This window comes from Liolophura sinensis, chromosome 1 (assembly GCF_032854445.1).
Source record: "Liolophura sinensis isolate JHLJ2023 chromosome 1, CUHK_Ljap_v2, whole genome shotgun sequence".
NCBI classification, from domain to species: domain Eukaryota; kingdom Metazoa; phylum Mollusca; class Polyplacophora; order Chitonida; family Chitonidae; genus Liolophura; species Liolophura sinensis.
The window spans coordinates 68,534,654-68,556,878 of record NC_088295.1 but is presented as its reverse complement, the minus strand read 5'-3'; the positions used below and the strand labels follow the sequence as shown (position 1 = coordinate 68,556,878).

At 39.7% G+C, this 22,225-nt stretch overlaps 1 protein-coding gene across 4 annotated transcripts in view; it reads right to left on the bottom strand.

Annotated features, from left to right (window-relative positions):
- Positions 1 to 22,225, bottom strand: part of LOC135482186 (golgin subfamily B member 1-like) — a 37,045-nt gene continuing 14,820 nt past the window's right edge. For 3 of the 4 annotated variants that reach the window (XM_064762051.1, XM_064762053.1, XM_064762054.1), the window contains 12 exons: positions 21,923 to 22,108; positions 21,348 to 21,498; positions 20,833 to 20,951; positions 20,363 to 20,554; positions 10,706 to 18,790; positions 10,211 to 10,357; positions 6,890 to 7,086; positions 6,020 to 6,179; positions 5,603 to 5,669; positions 4,790 to 4,844; positions 4,219 to 4,376; positions 1 to 1,869 (listed from right to left, as the gene is read on the bottom strand). In XM_064762051.1, coding sequence (XP_064618121.1) covers positions 4,244 to 4,376; positions 4,790 to 4,844; positions 5,603 to 5,669; positions 6,020 to 6,179; positions 6,890 to 7,086; positions 10,211 to 10,357; positions 10,706 to 18,790; positions 20,363 to 20,554; positions 20,833 to 20,951; positions 21,348 to 21,498; positions 21,923 to 22,108 — 9,492 coding nt within the window. In that variant the 3' untranslated portion in view covers positions 1 to 1,869; positions 4,219 to 4,243. The remainder of the gene's footprint in view (positions 1,870 to 4,218; positions 4,377 to 4,789; positions 4,845 to 5,602; positions 5,670 to 6,019; positions 6,180 to 6,889; positions 7,087 to 10,210; positions 10,358 to 10,705; positions 18,791 to 20,362; positions 20,555 to 20,832; positions 20,952 to 21,347; positions 21,499 to 21,922; positions 22,109 to 22,225) is intronic. The other variant, XM_064762052.1, reaches the window with a different exon arrangement.

Below are 22,225 nucleotides of genomic sequence, written 5' to 3'. Positions count from 1 at the left end.
TAATATAGATACGTTCAGGAATAAGTTTATTTTTCTATGAGAAGAGCACCATGACCAATATATGCATGCATGTTATGGTTACAGTGATTGTATATATTATGACTGACTCTCTTCCAACTGTACATGGATGGCAGAAAAAAGTTCTAGTAAATGTACATATTTTTTATGTACAATTTTATAAAATTCACACAGCCATGGTCAAATGCGTCATCACACAACCCTACCAATGTCAGTTTTGTGATGATCGAGATATATTTCAAATAAATTGAATCCATTTAGTACAACTGATAAGAACAAAAAGCCAGAATCCAGTACCACACATGAACATTCACAAAAGGGTATGCTCTTAAAAAATCACAACTTGGTACAGGTACATGTAAGTTTGTCTCTGTACTGTCAGCCCTCAGAGATGAATATGTTTACCATGAAAATATGATTAGTATGGAAGTTGTATGTGTATAACATAAAACTATCTAAAATGATAAAGAAGATTAAAACTGCCATAACCCAGGTAAAGAGGCTCTATCAGAGATTTCTCGCAAACAATCGATCATTGCAAATGCAATCAAATTTTTCCCCCACAAAAATCAGGTTCATCTACGCATGTGTTACTGTACAAAAAGCTCTTTTAATTTATACAGCGGGTCACATTATGACCTTTTAAAACCTTAGGATCATCTTAACACTATGAAAGGCTATTATCTGAGCTTTAAGTAGCGAATATGGATTGTTTGCCTAAAATCTTTGGTATGGCCTCTTTTAACACAACCTGTGGAAAAGACATACAATTCCCTAATTAGATCAGATCACTACACAAGCACATGCCATTCATCTCTTATTTCCGTATAATTTAGCCAATAAGAGGTGGTGAAGGGAAGAATATTTTTGTGAAGTTTTAAATGCAGAAAACAAACGTGTTCTTTTAAACATAACTGGGGGAGCACATGTATGTGAAATAATTCAAAGTTAAAGATAAAACTAAGAGTCTCAACCGGATCCTCAGAACTACAATTAATACAGAGATCACTGTAACCTTCATATGACTCTTTGTAAAAAGTAAAACAATGCAGCTTGTATAAATAAAAGTTTCACCTTTCTCCTGTACTTGCTATAAACCTGGGTTAAACCAGCAATTCATGAAAGACCGTATTGAATGTATCACTTCTCTTAATGTGAGTTTTACATATCAATTTCATACAGCAGCCAAACAAGCATGATTACCATAAATCACTTCTTTAATACATCTATTTATGTACAATTTGCCGTGGGGAAAATAATTTCTTACATTTTGTATGTAAGTATGTCCCGCCGAACAATATCCAAATCTTAATCATTTACTTTTCTTCAACTTAAAAGATAACATCTTCTATCATTTAATACGAAATGGACGAAACAATTTCATACATTTTATGATATCGGGCCAGTTCCCGACAATGTGGAAGATGTACATATCACAGACTTTGTGAAAATAAGGTTGCTTATGAAGTCCAGCATTTTAGGCATGAAAATGACCTACCCAGTGAAAACAAGACAGACAAATTCACCTTGTAGACACTACTAGGGACCTAGCATATACATCAATGGTGAAACCAGATTTATTAGTACATGATGCCATGAAAGTGTTACTGGATAAAAAGTTTTTCCCTAGCTTGTAACTTCAGAAATTTTCACAGATTTACAGATAAGGGGAAGTAACTTCTCTGCTCTAATATTGTAATGCCACTATTCACAGATGGAAACAGTGTGAACACTGAGAGTAATTTCGTTCTGGTAAGCCTTGAGCTCAGCTAACTTAGTTCTTCTCGCCAGGAATGTGTCAGGACTTTGCAGTGATGTATGGGTTTGTGGAGAATCAGGTGACTAACCCATCTGAAAAAAAAAAAAGCAAAAGAAAAAAAAGATTGTTAACAATAATAAATAAATAAATATGGAAAAAGCAAATTGAGAGAATTTATATTGCATCCTAAACAAGCAAAATTTATGCCTGGATCTGGGACAATTTCAAGTTTACACAAAATGAGACAAAATTTGGAAATGAATGCGTTCCAGGCCCAAACTAATATCCCTCGCTTAGTGCAAAAACCTGGAATACGATTCATATGAATAAGGAATTTAAACACATGTGAATGAAGAAAAAAAATCAAATTAAGTTTTTGTTGCCTACAGGTGTCAAACCACAACTCTTCTGACCACTTATACTGAATTTCCAGCACTGAAATTACTCCAGACCAAAGAAAATACTGGCTCGAGTGAGACTTGAACTCACGAATTACGTTGTCTGGTCCCACAACAACTGAGCTAGCATGCCAGATGGGAACAGCTCATTTGTCAGAGACCACTTACGAGTGAGGACCTCAGGAGAAAGCAATGCTTAGGCCACATGAATATGAGCCAGCGAGGGACTCAAGAGAGAGCAATGCTTGGTCCACATGCATATGAGCCAGTGAGGACCTCAGGAGAGAGCAATGCTTGGGCCACATGCATATGAGCCAGTGAGGGCCTCAGGAGAGAGCAATGCTTGGGCCACATGCATATGAGCCAGCGACGACCTCGGGAGAGAGCAATGCTTGGTCCACATGCATATGAGCCAGTGAGGACCTCAGGAGAGAGCAATGCTTGGGCCACATGAATATGAGCCAGCGAGGGCCTCAAGAGAGATCAATGCTTGGGCCACATGCATATGAACCAATGAGGACCTCAAGAGAGAGCAATGCTTGGTCCACATGCATATGAGCCAGTGAGGACCTCAGGAGAGAGCAATGCTTGGGCCATGTGCATATGAGCCAGTGAGGGCCTCAAGAGAGAGCAATGCTTGGTCCACATGCACATGAGCCAGCGACAACCTCAGGAGAGAGCAATGCTTGGTCCACATGCATATGAGCCAGTGAGGACCTCAAGAGAGAGCAATGCTTGGGCCACGTGCATAAGGGCCAGTCAGGACCTCAGGAGAGAGCAATGCTTGGGCCACATGAATATGAGCCAGCGAGGGCCTCAAGAGAGAGCAATGCTTGGTCCACATGCATATGAGCCAGTGAAGACCTCAGGAGAGAGCAATGCTTGGTCCACATGCATATGAGCCAGGGACGACCTCAGGAGAGAGCAATGCTTGGTCCACATGCATATGAGCCAGTGAGGGCCTCAGGAGAGAGCAATGCTTGGGCCACATGCATATGAGCCAGCGACGACCTCGGGAGAGAGCAATGCTTGGTCCCCATGCACATGAGCCAGTGAGGACCTCGGGAGACAGCAATGCTTGGGCCACATGCATATGAGCCAGCGACGACCTCGGGAGAGAGCAATGCTTGGTCCCCATGCATATGAGCCAGTGAGGACCTCAGGAGAGAACAATGCTTGGGCCACATGAATATGAGCCAGCGACAACCTCAAGAGAGATCAATGCTTGGGCCACATGCATATGAACCAATGAGGACCTCAAGAGAGAGCAATGCTTGGTCCACATGCATATGAGCCAGTGAGGACCCCAGGAGAGAGCAATGCTTGGGCCACGTGCATATGAGCCAGTGAGGGCCTCAAGAGAGAGCAATGCTTGGTCCACATGCACATGAGCCAGCGACAACCTCAGGAGAGAGCAATGCTTGGTCCACATGCATATATGAGCCAGTGAGGACCTCAGGAGAGAGCAATGCTTGGGCCACATGCATATGAGTGAGGGCCTCAGGAGAGAGCAATGCTTGGTCCACACGCATATGAGCCAGTGAGGGCCTCAGGATGACTTATTTATTTATTTATTTATTGCATTGTTGTTTATACGCCATACCCTATATTTTTCACTTGCAGAATGGAGAACAGTTTTATGAGTGGAGGAAACTGGAGTGTCTAGGATAAACCACAAAAGTTACTAACCAATGTAGATGTAGAGATATATATATAGATCACACTGGTAGAAGACAAGGTGCATGTCAGCATGAGCGAACAGCCACATGAGTATCACTGACAGCTAGCTGCCACCAAGGGGGCTTCAATATGGATTCAAAGCCACAAACTTCATGGCCAGGTGTAAATGGACTTGAGGGTTGTACCACAGAGTCTCAGGTCTCATCTGACAGGTCCGCTGTTCGAGGTGATTAGATGTAGCCCACAAAACAAGAGAGGATGGTTCTATCTGGTTATAAGGGAGGACTTCAAGATGGATTCAAAGACATGAACTTATGGCCAGGTGTAAGCAGACTTAAGGGTGGTACGAGTCTGAGGTCTCACCTGTTCAGTCCCCTGTTCAAGGTGATCAGATGTAGCCCAGGAAGCAGGAGAGGATGGTTATATGCAGCATGATGAAGTAGATCCAAAGGACGGTCCTTATCCCAGGCCGCATTCTCATCACTCGGGTCAGCTGGCGGCTGCAAAATGAGAAGTTGTCCCTAGAGAGAGAACAGAGGTAAGATACATGCACCACTCACCAGGTAGGAAAATACTGCTAGAAATGGTCACCAAGGCCTTGGGGAGACTGTGCAAGGGTTAATACATTAACATCTACATGTGATACAAAAACACAGGTCAGAGATGTCAGGGATTAATTGCTTGTTTTGTTCAACCATACTGACCACGTGAGCCTTTTGACATGAAACAATTTACATCAAATGAAATATATGTAACATCTTTTCATCATTATTCATGAGATACATGCAGAAGAAAAGTTTACCACCAAACCTATGCCATACAGAATCTGCTCAAATATGTTATCATTAGTTGTTACTTAACCTAGTTTGGTTAAGGGGTGGGAGTAATGAAAATAAACTACGTGTACCTGTAGAGATTGAAAAAATGCACTTACTTTTTAACTCTCACCCATCTCTGAATCCTCTGACAATAACCATTCTCTTGACGAGCTATGTGTGTAAAAGAAAAAAAAATTCCATTCAATACACTTAATACTTTCAAAGAGTCTAAGATAATCAAATACATAAAGGTTTCCATCAGATCAAACAAAAAATTCAACCTTTAATATTCCACCATCTCCACCTTGCTATATAATATATGTGTAGTTAATTTATGGACTCAAATATATCGGGTGGGCATAGAAAAATGGGCTATACTTTGACACTCAATATCTCCGAAACCCTCTTACATCAGCTTCTAAAAATTTACACACCCAGAAGCCTAAGTATACAGACCAAATTTCAATTTCATCCTTTAAGATTTCTGTTCATGGGAACAAAATCAAAATAGAGTCAAAAACGCATTTCCGGACATTTCAAAATAATGTTCTACCTTGTTTTACTTGAAAAGGTGATCAATTCCTTGTCCGCCGCAGAGAAAACCATCCTGATTCAGCAAAACTTGTGCCTATCTGGCAGAACGGTTTCTCTGACACTACAGCCAGACAATTTTTCCAGACAACACTTGATTGACGTGCGTCACACAGGTGCAGCGCATGCTCTACTCATGACACCTGACAGGTGATGCAATGTGGGTCACCGAAACGAGTGTTTTTGAGGCTATGTTTTCATTTTAACCCATTTGAATATCTAAAGTTTGAAAGGGTTTGAACAAAGGATAAAGGAGCAATGCAACTTCAAAGTACGGCCCATTTTTTATGCCCATACGATATATACACAAAGAAGAGGTACAAATCTTTTGCACATACAAAGTATGCGATTGGCCCTCATTAACATAGGTGTTGACTCCTCTTCACCCTCAATCTGCAGGCGAATCTGAAATGAACAAAAAAACAAACAAACAATACAAAACCTTGTTCAATAGTTACACCAATATTGGATAGCAGTGTGAATTTTTATGAGGCAGAATAGATGTAAAAACACTTCTGTCCTAAAATTTGTTACATATTCCAATACTGTTGAACACTGCTTCTGAGATTTGGCAAGTCAAATTCCAAGGATGTTAACCATCAATAGACAACACTAATTTCACAAATTATAATCAATAATGTTGCACAAAGGTCAATGTTCATTCTTTCTGAGAAGTAACATGGTCAAAATAGCTTTCAACAAGAGAGGATCACATTACCATGATGTGACATTGGGAATGTGGGATCCATCCCTACCTCTGAGAGTGCTGCTTGTGCCTGGACCTGAACATGTTCCCTGAGGGCCATCAGTTCCTCCTCCAGCTGGGTGTTACGCTGACGTTCCTTCCCCAGGGACACCTCCATCTCACCCTTCTCTTTCTGTAGTGTTGTGGAGATCTGTTCTACCTGATGAAGCCTGCAGAGGGTTTACAATAACATGTAATGTATCAATAAGGACACATGCTTAGATTAGAAGGCTAATGTCATATAAGTCGGTAGATTTATGTGTGGCATAAATAGGTGAACAGTGGCAGAGACAAGAATATGCAATTAAACCAGATCTTCTGTTAATAAATCATCATAATTCTTTTTTTTTTCCAGAACTTACAACATAAATAGTCAGCTATGGCCAAATCATTCTTAAACCCTATACTTGTATTTTATTTTTATTCAACCGAAAGAAAATTACCCAAAACAAACAAAAATATACAAACACATTTAAAAATGTCATGATCTAGTAATATTGCCACACCTGATTATTCACCATCCTACTATTATTCCTTTGCCTTTACCTGAAGAAAACGGCAAATTCTGTTTTGGATATAAATATTCACTTTCCAGAAAGCCAACCTGTAAGTATATGACTTCAGGGACCACTTCAACAGCTTGAGGAAGCAAAACATTTATTTATTTATGTGACTGGAGCTTTAAAATTTCACTTCTACACCTGCCGTAATTATGGTATTGGGATACTAGACTTTGAAACCCACGACCATCTGCAGGTTACTAGCAAATCTTCCCACATTCCACAGGAAGCATGAACTGGGCATGACCCCACGGCCATCACACCATAGAGGCCTCCTGGAGGCAAATCATGGGAAAATATTAATAACCGGAACACAGTACCTTTGTTGCAATGCTTGTAACTGTTGTTGTACTTCTCCTGTATTTTCACCCTCCCCTGACTCAGTCTGAGGTGCTGCTTGTGTCACAGCCTGAGTCTTGGCAGTTACTGAACTTTCCACAGCTGTGTCAGCCTGGCTAACAACACTGGGCACTCTCTGGGCACTGCTCTGTGTCACATGGTGCTCTACGTCACGCAACTGGGCAAAAGACAGAGTACAACAGAATGAGTAATGTACAGTTGTTCTTACCAAAATACATACATACAAATCTTACATATAATTTTGTGTCTTGCCCTTGTTTCCACAAATTCTGCTTACAAACTTATGATCGACTACACAGTCATTTGTGGTTATTTATTTATCAAATAAAAAAAACAAAAATAATACAAAAAAAACAAAAATAATAAAAAATAAGGCTGTTTGATAACAGCCTTGCTGGGGTCCATGCGACTGGTCTTTTACCTCTTTTGGTAGCCTGATGTCTATAAAATTCATGATAATGGTGAAAAACACCTAAAAAATGTAAAGGAATGCACTGGATTTCAACCCTACACTGCCAAGCATGTTTTACAACTGGCCAAGTGCTGAAGACTAGAATAGAAATTAGGTGGCTCTGATCTTCTGCTGATACCCCAGGACAAAATATAGAAAGAATACATTGTTGTGAAGTTGGTGCCTGAGAGCAGAAGACAGAAAGAATATATTATTGCAGAGTCCATGACTGTTCCCATGCTAAACTGCAGGCAATGGCTTCATGCAATCTAGTACGAAGCTCCTATGTTATTTACATAGGACAGTTTTGCCAAATTTTTGTTGTTTTTTTTTTTTTGGTGAAAACATGAAAATAACAAGAGGTACAAAAATAATTCTTGCAGATTTGTAATTGTGACGTCAATGGGCGTCAATTTTAAGCAGTTGTAAAAATTGACCCCCTTTTGAGCCAAGTAAAGTGGTCAGTTTTGGCCTTATCTGCATACCAAACTAAAAGTTTTTTACAATATGGGTAGGGTGATCCACCTAAAAACTGTAAAGGAAACGGTAAAACAGCACAAAATGTCAAAAGTTGCTTCATATGTTCCTCTTTAGGACTGTATGCAGTATGCTAGAAATATGCACTCAAAAAGAAGAAAAGCGCAAAACAGAAAGAAGGAAATGGAAAGGGGACATGTACTGGCTTTGAATCCTAGACTGTCTTATTAAGGCGCCAAAGTGGTTTTTCTAGCTTTTTGGAGATGTTGCAATTTTATACCTTGACCAAGAATAACAGCAACAATAATCCAAATGATTTCAAGAGGTGTCCCGCTAGGATCCATCTGACTAGACTTTTACCACTTCTGGTAGGCAGAGGGGTAAAAAGTTCATGCTAATAGTAAAAAAACACAGGAATGTACTGGATTTGAACCATGTCTTCTGCTGACACCCAACGACAACATACAGAAAGAATACATTGTTGTGAAGTTATTGCCAGAGAACAGAAGACAGAAAGAATGCATTGTTACAGAGCTGATGACCGCAACAATAATAGTTATCATAATAATCTGAACGACTTCAAGAGGTTTCCCGCTAGGAAACTAACATGGACCCCTAATAATAAAGAAATGAAGAAATAAATGACATACAGCGATACATAATCCTACAAATAATTTTGCTCTGGTGTTAACGCTACAGTACAGTCTCCTGCTCACGCGAATTATGTTAATCACTCAATGGTAGTCTGCTGCTCACACTAATTATGCTACACAATCAGTGGTACAGTCTCCTGCTCACACTAATTATGCTACACAATCAGTGGTACAGTATACTGCTCACACTATTTATGCTTCACAATCAGTGGTACTGTATACTGATCACACTATTTATGTTACACAATCAGTGGTACAGTATACTGCTCACACTATTTATGTTACACAATCAATGGTACAGTCTCCTGCTCACACTAATTATGCTACACAATCAGTGGTACAGTATACTGCTCACACTAATTATACTACACAATCAGTGGTACTGTATACTGATCACACTATTTATGTTACACAATCAGTGGTACAGTATACTGCTCACACTGTTTATGTTACACAATCAATGGTACAGTCTGCTGTTCACACTAATTGTTACACAATCAATGGTACAGTCTGCTGCACACACTGTTTATGTTACACAATCAATGGTACAGTCTCCTGCTCACACTAATTATGCTGCACAATCAGTGGTACAGTATACTGCTCACACTAATTATGTTACACAATCAGTGGTACTGTATACTGATCACACTATTTATGTTACACAATCAGTGGTACAGTATACTGCACACACTATTTATGCTACACAATCAATGGTACAGTGTCCTGCTCACACTAATTATGCTACACAATCAGTGGTACAGTATACTGCTCACACTAATTATGCTACACAATCAGTGGTACAGTATACTGCTCACACTAATTATGTTACACAATCAGTGGTACTGTATACTGATCACACTATTTATGTTACACAATCAGTGGTACAGTATACTGCTCACACTATGTTACACAATCACTGGTACAGTCTGCTGTTCACACTAATTGTTACACAATCAATGGTACAGTGTGCTGCTCACACTGTTTATGTTACACAATCAATGGTACAGTCTGCTGCTCACACTAATTATGTTACACAATCAATGGTACAGTGTGCTGCTCACACTAATTATGTTATACAATCACTGGTACAGTATACTGCTCACACTATTTATGTTACACAATCAATGGTACAGTGTGCTGCTCACACTGTTTATGTTACACAATCAATGGTACAGTGTGCTGCTCACACTAATTATGTTATACAATCAATGGTACAGTATACTGCTCACACTATTTATGTTACACATTCAATGGTACAGTGTGCTGCCCACACTGTTTATGTTACACAATCAATGGTACAGTCTGCTGCTCACACTAATTATGCTTCACAATCAGTGGTACAGTATACTGCTCACACTATTTATGTTACACAATCAATGGTACAGTGTGCTGCTCACACTGTTTATGTTACACAATCAATGGTACAGTCTGCTGTTCACACTAATTGTTACACAATCAATGCTGCAGTCTGCTGCTTAGACTATTTATGTTGCACAATCAATGGTACAGTCTGCTTCTCACACTAATTATGTTACACAATCAATGGTACAGTGTGCTGCTCACACAAATTATGTTACACAATCAATGGTTCAGTCTGCTGCTCAACCTATATCCCGTTAGGGGCTCAGTCTTGATCACATGCCTGAAACTTTACTAAAAGCAGGTAAATATGGTAGCCAATAGTACATCTTGACACTCACCCTGCGGTGTAAATCCTGATTACTTTGACAGACAGTCTGGTAATGGTCTCTGATGGCCGCATACTCAGACTCCATCTCCCTCAGGGCCTTAGACAGGGTGCCCAGCTGTTTGTTCAGGTAACTCCGGTCCTCTGCCAATTGGCTCACCTGTCAGGGATAACACATCAAACATTTCAGGTGAGACACAAATGTATAATAACAAAATACTGACAAACTGAAGAAATACTTCACATTTAACAATTTTACTGATACAGCTTTGAATAAGTATTACAAGAAACTAACTTACCGTACCCTAATTCTTCAACCTTTTCACATATTAAAGAGCAACTTTTAGTGCAATTTGTGCACGTTTTCAATTTGATTTTGAAGATTGGCCAGTTTCAGGGCTTCGCAAAATGTGTACTTTAATCCTTTTATACTAGTACCTACAAAAAGTAATTCAGTGGCAAATAGTTTACAGACATACTGAAATTTCCGCTCAAATCATAAACACACCTGCATCGCCATCTGCTGACACCGTCCCTCTCGTTGTTGCAAGGAATGTTGGGCTTGATTTAACTCCCCTTGTACCTCATTCTTCTGTTCAACAACAACAGCAAACTGCTGCTGGAGCCTTTCATACTCAGCCTGAAACTTAACAAGTTTATCACCACTTGAGGTAACCACTTGAAGCTGAGACTTAAGTGTGTTTGTCTCGAAAGAGAGTTGTTCCAGCTCGCCCTTAGTCTTCAGTAGTTCTTCTTTTAGACTTGTGTTCTCAGTTGCTGATTCTTCACACTGTATTTCCAAATCCATTATCCTCTTCAGCAATGACTGCTTTTCTTTTTCAAGGTGTGCTACCTGTTCAGATGTTATTGTGGAGTTTCTGTTGTCTTCTGACAAATGGCGTAGTCTGTCATGAAGTTCTTCCACCTGTTTTGCCAACGCCATGTTATGTTCGAGCAGCTTGTTATGTTGTTCAGTCACAGATGAATGCTCAGACTTTAAACTACTCAGATCTTGAATTGTCACATTTAGCTCATTGATGTGTTGCTTTAGTGAACCATTTTCCTGCTGAGATGAAAACAGTTCATTCTGCACTTGTTCTAGTTCTTCTTCCAAAGACCCAAATTCTTGGAGTTTCCACTTCATACCCTCCATTTCCTCTCTCACTGACTGCTTTTCCAACTTATGATTATCTATTTCCTCTTGCATAGTTTCAAATTCTACTGCAAACTGGGCTTTCTCATTTTCAAGTTCAGCTATTTTGTCCTTTAGATTATCCTCTGTTACTGAATTCTGAGATTCTAATCTCCTGAGTTTGTCCGATTCAGTTTCAAGGGAATCTCTACAAGCTTTGTTTTCTTCCTGAAGTTCTTGAATAGTCACAGAAAGGCTTTGCTTCTCCTTAGCAATTCTCTCTAATTCCTCTCTGTGTTTATTTACACCACTGCTTAACTCCACCTGTAACTGTTGCTTTTCTTGTTCTGACATATTAAGCTGACCCTGCACAATTTCAAGTTCTTGCCGAATGGACTTCATCTCACTGTCATCTTGTTCTGACCTCTGAACCAGCTGTTCTCTGAGCACAGACTCTGACCTCAACTGCGAATTCTCATGTTTGAATCTTTCAACAAGGACTTGATAATGTTCGATGTCTCTTGACAGCATTTCATACTGTTCTTCAACACTTGACAGTTTAGTTTCTAAAGTTCCTTTTTCTATCTCACTAGCTGACTTGATTTCAGTCAAATTTCTCATTAAACTATCTCTTTCTTCACTCAGTTGTAAGATTTTGTTATTTAACTCGGAACTCTGTTTCTGAAGCTCAACTTTCCAGTGATTTTGTTCTTCAGAGAGGATTCCTTGAAACCGCTGTTTCTCTTCATTTATGGCGAGATTCAAATTTTCAATTTGTAATAGAAGCTTTTGATTCTCTGCAGTCTTAGTGGCTACAAGTTGTTCTTGGCTTGTCATGGCTTCCAACAGGTCCTTTTCTCTTCCCAAGAGAGCTTCTTTATCTGCCTTTGTAGATTCTAATAATGTGTCAAACTTATTTTGTAGCTCATCCAACCTATGGTTTAATTCAGCAGTTTGACTGTCATCTAATGACTCATCTGCTTGTTGGCTGGATGAATTTGCAGCATCAAGGCTGGCTTGTAGCTTGTCGTTCTTGCCCTTCAAAGCTCGGAGTTTAATCAGCAGCTTCTCATACTTGACTTTAGTCACATCTAACTCACTTTTAGTTTTCTCATGCTGATTGTAAAGTGACTCATAGTCTGTCTTAAGCTGAAGCATTTCTGCCTCAGATGTCTGGGTAAAGGACTGTTGTGCAGTTGACCTCTGAACAAGTTCTTCTACCCGAGTCTCTGGTATCATGTCACCCCACCCAGATACCTCAGACTCCTTGGCTGATTCTCTGTGAAAGCCTATTAATTCTGCCTTCAAGGAGTCTGCCTTCATTATTTGAGGCTGATTCTCACGAATTCTTGTTTCCAACTCGTTCTGAGGGCTTTGAATGGTATTTTGTACAGAGCCCATTTCTGAGAGACTTGCTGTTCCATCTTTCGTATCCATGATAACTTCTTTTGTTGATGTTGAGCTCTGTGACGATTCCTGAAGCATGACACATTCTTTGTACAGGTGGTCTGCCTCATCTTTAACTTTAATGTTTTCAGCACGTAGAATTTCACTGGACTCATTTAACCTATCAATTTCAAGACAAGCTTGTTCTAACTTTTCCTTTAAACTGATGGATATGTTTTCCATTTGCACCAAAGCATCATGATCAGCTTCTAGTTTACTGTTCTCGACAGACATTTCATACAACTGACTCTTTATTTCTTCACAATTTTCATGACTAAACTGCAGTTCCATATCAAGTGATTTAATCTGCATCTGCAGCTGGTGTTCCATTGAGTCGTACTTTGCACACAGCTCAGAATTCTCGTCATCTTTTTCTTTACACTCCTGTTTGATGGTTTCTAAGTCAACACACTTCTGCTGAAGCTCTATATGCATTGATGCCAGTTTACCTTTTAAATCGAATTCCTGTGAATCACCAGGTGTTTGTGAGTTTAACTGCTCCTGTAGGCTGGAACACAACACTGAGACTGCATCCTTTTCTTCCTGAAGTGCCACCAGTTTACTGTACATTTCAGTGTTCACATTTTTGCTTTCTGCAAGAGTCTCCTGCATAGATTCCTGAGTCTCGCTGTACTGTTCAATCCTCTGTTTAAGTTCTGTTACAACAGATTCTTTTGCACTTAGCGCTTCTTGTAATTCTGTGTTGAGATCGTCCAAACTTTTGAGTTCTGACTGCAGATCTGCAGGACTTGCTGCCAAAGGCTTTTGCTCAGAGGACCCAGAGTGCTGTAACTCTGACACATGTGCGGACAGTGTTGAGATTTCTCTGTCTTTGGTCACTAAATCAGTTTGCTTTGCCTGAACCTCTGCCATTATCTGATTCATTAGTGTTATAGCATCAGGCTCTTGGTCAGATCCTGATTTTTCAGGTCTTAGAGTAGCCAATAGCTGTAACAGCCACACAGAAAACTGGTCAATTAGGTTCTGCTTTCCACTGAGATCTTGAGAAAGGTTTTCTTGAGTGACATTGGCAGTATGCAGTTGTGACAAGGAGTCATTGAGCTTTTGCTGCTGATCAGCAAAATCTTCTTTTAAGGCATCGGCTTGGACTTTTTCGGCTGCTAAAGCGTTCAGTTGCTCTTTAACGGAAGCCTCCTTCTGCTCAACCGATGTCTCCAAGTCTGTAATCTGTATATGCAATGCTTCAATCTCCTTCTCTAACTCAGAATTTTTTTCTCTGACGCTGGTCAGTTCTGCTTTGATCTCTTCCAGCTCTTTCTCTTGCTCCTCGAGCTGAGGTTTAGCTTCCTCTGCAGCTTTGTGAGCTTGGCCCAACTGGTATTTCAACTTCTTTGCAGTGGCAATGGCTTTTTTGTAAGCCAATTCCTTAGCTTCTAAAGCCTGTGAGACAGACAAAATTTGGGCTTCTTTCTCAGACAGAGTAGTTTTAAGCATCTCAATTGTTTGGTTTAGTTCTTCCTGGCTACTAACTACCTGCTTTTCTTCCGACAAGGCTGATACCTGACCTTCAAGCTCTTGCATGTTTTCCAACAGTGACTGGATTTTGTCGTTCTGATCTCCAGTTTTTTTCACTTCTTGTTCCAGAGAAGACCTTGCTGTCTGTAATTGTGATTTCAACTCTTCGTTCTGCTCAGCATACTGCCGGACTGTTACCTTGAGATGTTCACACTGGGTGGTGAGATGAACCAAAGTCTCCTCTTTGCCCTCTGAATGGCTGGACATTTGCTGAAGAGTTTGCTGATGCACCTGTAGTTGGCCTTCCAGATTATGCACAGTTTCCTCAAGCTTTTCAGACACTGCTCTTGTTTCAGTTAACTGTTCCTCAAGCTCCTTGACAGCATTCTGGGCTATTTCCAGCTGCGAAGTTTTAGTGTCTCTTTCCGCAAGTGCTGAATCAATCTCTACTTGAAGTTGTTCACACTGAGAAGCATAAGACGCAATTTGTTTGTTGTATTCTTCAATTGATTCTGTGAGGGTCAGTATATGATTATCTTTCATTTCTGACTTGGCCAATGCCTCTTCAACTTTTCGATTCAACTTCTTTACTTCTTCTTTCAATGAAGTTTTTTCAGTCTGCAAGGCAGATAGCATTTCTTTCAAATCTTGATCCGTTTTCTGTAATGATGTAATAGTTTTATCTTTTGCATCCACAGTCTCTGAAGTCGCACTAGCTTGTGTTGTCATCTGTTTTTTCAGACTCTCATACTGAACTTGATATTCATTGAGATGGGTTTGTAAAACTCCAATGTTCTCTCTTAAATTCAAACACTCAGTTTCTTTTTCTTTTAAAGAATCACTGGATTTCATGACATCTTCCTTCAGTTGTTCAATTTCATTTTGTAATTTATGCTTCTGATCATTCAGAGATAAAATCACAGCATCTTTTTCTGAGATTTGACCTTGATGGGAAGAGAGCAGAGCTGACTGTTCAGCAAGTGTCTGTTGCATTTCGCTCAACTCACTTGAATCATGGGCTACTTTAGACTTCAATGCTTCTACTTTATCCTCAGATTCCTTGAAGTTTTGTAGTAGCTCTTGCAGTGATGTTTCTTTCCCTGATGACAATTCATGTAACTTTTCCACTTGGTTTTCTAAAGTCTTTATCACCAACATATTTTTGGCCTGCTGACTTGTTAAATCTTCAAGTTCTGTTGATTTAGCCTGCATAGCTACTTTGAGTGATTTGTTCTCCTCGAGTAACTGTCTAAACCTTTCATCTTTCTCCGCAGCGGATGACTGAGACAGTTGCATAGCTTCAGACTGAACACTCAATTGGCCAGTCAGACTTTCAGCAGTCTTTTTCATGGCACTAAGGGCCGTACTTAACTCTTCTATTTTGGCTTCTTTTCCCACAGTCTCTTGAGCTGCGGACACAGCTGTGGACTGAAGCTTTTCTCTAAGACTGTTCACCTCTTTGTTAAGCTCACTGTTTTGTACACCTAATGTCTGGGCTGTGAGCTGGATTGTTTGGAGTCGTTCCTCCAAATCTGCAACAGCAGCTTCTTTAGCAGTCATGAACTCGTTAAGATCAGATTTTAAGGTGTTAGATGATGCTAGAGACAATTTCACCTGTTCAAGTTCAGTGGAAAGCTGAGTAATGAAATGTTCTTTTTCTGAGAGAAGTGCTGTTTGAGTATTCCACTCTTCACATTTAGCCTGGTACTTAGCACTCAAATCTTCAATTGTCGATAATGAGTGCTGAATATCATCCTTAAGGCGATCATTAACTTGCTGAAGTTCACTGAGAGTCTGTGTGCTATCATTTACATTGATATTACTCTGTGCCAATTCTCTTTCCAGATTTTCCACACTGGACTTTAACTGCTCTGCCAGTGCCTGAGATTGGCTAAGTTCTGCTTCTGTTTGCTGCAACTTTTCTTTTGCATCATTCAACATTATGTCACGCTCTTTTACTTCAGCATCCTTCTGTTGTAGATTTGCATGGGTTAATTCCAGCACTGACTTTGTTTCTTCAAGTTTTGCATTGGTATTTTTATAAGTATTGTTTATTTCATCATGAGAAGTCTGCAAAGTGTAGAGTTCATTTTTCAGATCAGAAATTTCTTGTAATGCACCAACAAGTTTTTCTTCTTTTTCAGCCGTGGTGGAAGTATTTAACTGAAACATCTCTGTTTGTTTTTCCAGTTCCATATTCACACCATGAAGTTCAGCTTCTTTAGCTTTTAATGTGGTTTGAGATTGCATGAGAGTTTCATTGCACGAAGACACCAACTGTTCCGTCTTTTCAAGTCTCTCCTGCAATGACGCTGCTTCAGCTTCAAGTTTATCTTTCTCTGTCACCAAGCTTTTAACCTCAGTTCTAAATTGTTCAACTAATTCCTTATGCTGCTGAAGTTCTAATGTTTGATTTTCACGTTTTTCAATACTTTCCTTGTACAAGTCTTTGACAGACAATATTTTTTCACTCAATGTTTGCTTTTCACTGTGTAAGCTTGAAACCTTTTCATTCATGGACTGAGACACAGCTAATAATTTTTCTTCCAATGCAATATTTTGAGACTGCACTGAAGTTAATTGCTGACTCTTTTCATTAAATTCCACATTGATCTTTTCAAGTTCAACTTTATAGTTTTCTTCTGAAACAGACTTTACTTCTAAATCAGCCGTTAGTTTCTCTATGAAGGAATGTTTTTCTTTGAGATTAGTCTCTAATGTCAGCCTAGTCTCGTAGGCTTCCTTTAAATTTAACTTGAGTGTTTCCATTTCCTCTGACAAGGAAATCAAGTCACTCTGCTTAACTGTTAACTGTTCTGTCAGAGAAGAAATCTGCTTGTTCAGCTTCGACTGACTAGACATCCCATCAGCTTGGGCTTCTTCCAACTTCACGTTCAGTGAATCAAATTCACTTTTAAGCTTTTCATTCTCTTCCTGAAGTATTTTCGCAGACTCCTCAGTAAGTTTGAGATTCTGTGTGAATTCAGTTATCTTTTGAGTCAAAGCAGCTATTTGAGTATCCTTCTCAAAGGACACTGCTTGAAGCTCCCGAACTTCGTTACTCAACTTTTCATTGTCAGACGTAAGGGTTTGTAAACTAGACTGGACGAATTTCAGTGATTCTGAATCACTATTCTTGCTTTCAACAGCTTCCTGTAAATTCTCTGATAACTGTTTGATAAGAATTTCCTTCTCTTCTAGGTTGTTCTGTAATGAAATTTTACTCTTTTCTAAAACTTCCAACTCCTTTTCCACATTCACCACTTTTAATTCCAACGCTGAGCACTTCTCCACAAGGGTTGCGATTTCCGCCTCAGTGTTTTCAAGAGTTTGGATCTTCTCCTGTTCGCTTACAGTGGCATGCTTCAAATCTTTACCAAGGCTTTCCAACTGAGACTGGAGGTTTTCAATTTCATCAGCATAAGACTGCAACTGCTCATCTTTGACTGAGAGTGTCTGTATCATGGTATCAAGCTCTTGATGCTTGTCATCTACTGTTACCTGGAGTTCAGACTCCCTTTGTGTCATTTTCTCAATAGCCTGGTCCTTCACATTCATAATATCTTCTGTTTCCCTTAACATTGTCCTTACACCATGAAGCTGTTTTTCTTTCTCACTGCACTCATTTGCCAACTGGTTTACCGTCTGTTCCATCGACTGCAGCTTCACATCTCGCTCAGAAACCTGGTTTTGAAGACTATCACTTTGTTCTCGAATCTGCTTCATTTTTTGTTCAAGTTTCTCTATGTAACTATTGTAGTTCAAACGTTCCTTGCTAAACTGCTCTTCAGAAGACTTTTTTGCATCGTCTGCCTCTGAACTGAGAAGAGACATTTGCTCTTGGGCAGCAGTCAGTTGAGTTTCCCTCTGTTTGACTCTGTCCTCAAAGGTCTTCACAATTTCTTCCCACTGTGTCTTCTGAACGGAGTGATCTTCTACTTTACTCTTCAGTTCTGCTTCCAGAAGAATGTTTTTCTGCTCCATCTCTCCTACTAGCTTCTGTTGCTCAGTCACCTCCTTCTCCATCTCTGACAACTGGTCCAGTAAGGACTGTATTTTAGACTCAAACACTTTTCCTTTCTCAGACTGGCCTTCACGCAACACTTCGATTTCTCTTGAGCATGAATTCAATTCCAACTGAAGTTTACTTATGGACTCTTCTTTTACCTGGAGCTCTGACTGCAGTTGTTCAAGAGTTGAATCTTTTACAGCCATGGACTCCATGACCGAATGTAACTTTTGTTCTCTGCTAATGATAATTTCCTTGTTCTGAGAGGCCTCCGTCTCTACATTCTCCACAGCTTTCTTCAGTTCCAATATCTCGCGATCAGTGCTTTCCCTGTTCACCTTCCATTCCTCTTCCTTCACCGCGAAATCTTTCTGTAAGCTGTTCCTGGAAATTGTCATCTCTTGAAGTTTAACATCCAGACCCTCAGTCTGCTTAGTCTGGTCATCTAAGGCTTTCTCTAGCTCTGACCTTCTAGCTTCAACCTCCTGCAGATTAAACTGGAGAGTGGACAGCTGCTCAGCCATGGTTGTCTGAAAAAGGAATAGAAATCACTTATCAGAGTTAAATGCTTTACCAACATAGATGTTAGATAAGATTTATTTACTTGATTGGTGTTCAGTACAGTGCTAAAAACAAATTTACTTTTTCCTGGTATAAAACCACTGACCTTTGTCAGGTACCTGACAAACCTCAGGACTTCAAGCCTCAACCAAAACAGTGAGTGCTGGATTCAGACATGCAGCCTCATTGGTCAAGTAACACAAGACGATAGCCATTTTATACCATCAATACATGTATTCGTATTTCATCTGCATGTATTTAAATGATTGGGGTTTTATGCCATTTTAAAGAATAATTCATTAATAAGAATGAGTCCATTCTGTTGGTGGAGGAAACTGAGTAGTATGTTAACAAACTTCCCAATGTAGTATAGGCCGCTGTTGAAACAGCCAACATATATATATATATATCATATACATATCATATTCATTATGTTAATCCTGATAGTTAATCCAGGACACTCAAGTTGTGGTTGGAGGACAAGCTGAGCGAGTGTTAACCCAGGACACCCGAACTGTGGTTGGAGTACAAGCTGAGGGAGTGTTACCCAGGACACCCGAGCTGTGGTTGGAGGACAAGCTGAGGGAGTGTTAACTCAGGGCACCCAAGTTGTGGTTGGAGAACAAGCTGCTGAGTGAGTGTTAACCCAGGTCACCCGATTTGTGGTTGGAGGACAAGATGAGCGAGTGTTAACCCAGGACACCAGAGTTGGTGTTGGGGGACAAGCTGAGCGAGTGTTAACCCAGGACACCCGAACTGTGGTTGGCGGACAAACTGAGGGAGTGTTAACTCAGGACACCCGATTTGTGGTTGGAGGACAAGCTGAGGGAGTGTTAACTCAGGACACCCGAACTGTGGTTGGAGGGCAAGCTGAGGGTGTGTTAACTCAGGACACCCAATTTGTGGTTGAAGGACAAGCTGAGCGAGTGTTAACCCAGGACACCCGATTTGTGGTTGGAGGACAAGCTGAGCGAGTGTCAACCCGGGACACCCGAGTTGTGGTTGGAGGACAAGCTGAGCAAGTGAGCTTATTATTAGACAGTGGTGTGCATTTCACTCATTCTGACAATTTGATATGATTAGTGTTTTAACGCTGTACTCAAAAATATTTCACTTATACGCTGGTGGCCAGCATTGTGGTGGGAGGAAAGCAAGCAGAGCCTCATTTTAACAGGCTGTTTTGTGAACATGCTAAAAGCCATACGACATAGGTTTGCTTTAATTACGTAGAGAATGCACTAATATTGTAACCAACATCACAATTCCAATAAACTGGTTTATTGGTTTATGTGTTTCAGTATTTATATGTATTGAACCATTTTCATCCTGAAAGACAAAAAGCATCCATTTTCTGGAGTAATGATGTTGAACCACAGAAATCTACTTCTTGGAAAATCAAAACAAACATGTTAAGGTTCCACAGTCAGACTTGGTCAAAAGACAACATCATTCCACATGATTCTTGACAATAAAACTTCAGCCAATCACTGAGCCGTTCTCTATAGTTCATGTTTTATGAAATGAGGTAAAGTAAAGCTCACCAGTTGCTGTTCTCTCTGTATTAAAGAAGCTGTAAGCTCTTCCAGTTTGGTTTCATGCTGCTGTACTATGGATAATGCTTGTGTTCTCTCAGAATTCATTTTCTCTAGCTGAAGTCTTAACTCATTCAGCTCATTCTTCTGCTCCTTTGACAAATTTTGACTTTCAATCAATTCAGTCTGTAAACCTTCCACCTATAATACAGAGGAGAAAACTTACACTGAATACAATAATCCTACTATGGGCGTTATCAACTGGATATATAAAATCTGAAGAAAAAAAATATATTACAAAATAAAATATATTTATTTTATATTATCTAAAATACTTACAATTGTGTGAAATTCAAAGGAACAAATCAATAAATGTGACAAAAGGATGACTGTTGACTGAATTTTTTTTTGTTCTTTTTGACTAAAAAATGAACAGAATTTATAAACATCATCAGTCAAGACAGAGTACACTCAACTACCTTAGCCTGAAGAGCTTTGTTCTCCTCCTCAAAAGCAATATTAGGTTGCATTTCGTATTCCACTTTCTCTTTCAGTGTTTCAATCTTCTGTAGCAGATCTATCTTCTCTTTCTCAACTCCTGAATAGACAGATCATTTATCCATGTTAAGATCATCATGGTGAACTTCCAGAGTATGGCACATTATAAGATACAGTACATCAGCGACACGTAAGAAACTTTTTAGTACAGTGTGCACCTGTGCAATCAACAGTGTATATAATTCTAAATAAATACATGCACCAATTTATTAAGGTATGTCAGTTGGTTGGGTTTATTAGGTATTTCGCTTCATGATCACGTCAGGAATTTAAAAAATAAATAAGGGGAGCTCATAAATATATAGACAAGTTTTAGCTTAAACAAAAAAATTGTCCCAGAATCAAATGTACAGCAGATAATTTCCCTTTCATTTTACAGATACATCCTGAAATACAGAATCAGCTTGAATGTCAAGTCAGAGTAAATGGTACAAACCTTCTTTCTGTTCTTCAATTTCTGCAGCCTTCATCTCTGACATCACCTTGTCTTCTTGTAACTGTTTGACGATGGCCAGAGTTTCTGCAAGCTCATTCTCTCTCGATGTTAATTTTTCCTGAGCTTCTCTTAATTCTTCTGTTATAGTCACCTGAAAAAAATTATTTTAATCCCACATTAGACCTGTAATATCAAACTTTTCACAATCAGCAGGACTACATAATTTAAAAGCATATGGAAATTTAAAACTAATCAGTATTGAAAAAAAAACCATTTATCTATCCTCTCATATTTCACTATTTGATGCGACCACACCTGAGGATGTGACTCAGAAGCCTCCTTACTTAACGTCACAGCTCTATCAGATTAGGGTGGTATTTCTAGCGAATGTTGTGCAGTGATCTATAATCTTTCGAACCGTTGTGGGTGATATGAGACTGATTCAGTGCTTATACAAGGAATTATCCTGGTCTTATCCTGTGTCTCAAGGACAAGGACCATGCATTAATCTCAGGATGTCACTATGACGATTGTGGATGTTATCCAACTATTAGTCTGTTGCTGAGAAGGCTTACCAGTTGTTGGTCTGTCATCAATTTCTGCTCCTGTAACTGTGCCAGCTGTGCCTGAAGCTCAGTCCCGGAGGCCTCCTGCTGATCCAGCCTCTGTCTTACATCCTGTAACCTGGCAAGTGCCGAGGACAGGTCCTCCTGTAATGTCTGTACCAGCCCTGTCTGCTCACGGTCATAGTCCACTTGGTTCTGAAACAAACATTAGCAATGATAAATCACAAATATCAGTAATGGTAAATTACAAACATTATCAATCGTAAATCAAAAGAATCAGTAATGGCAAATCACAAAAATCAATAATGATCA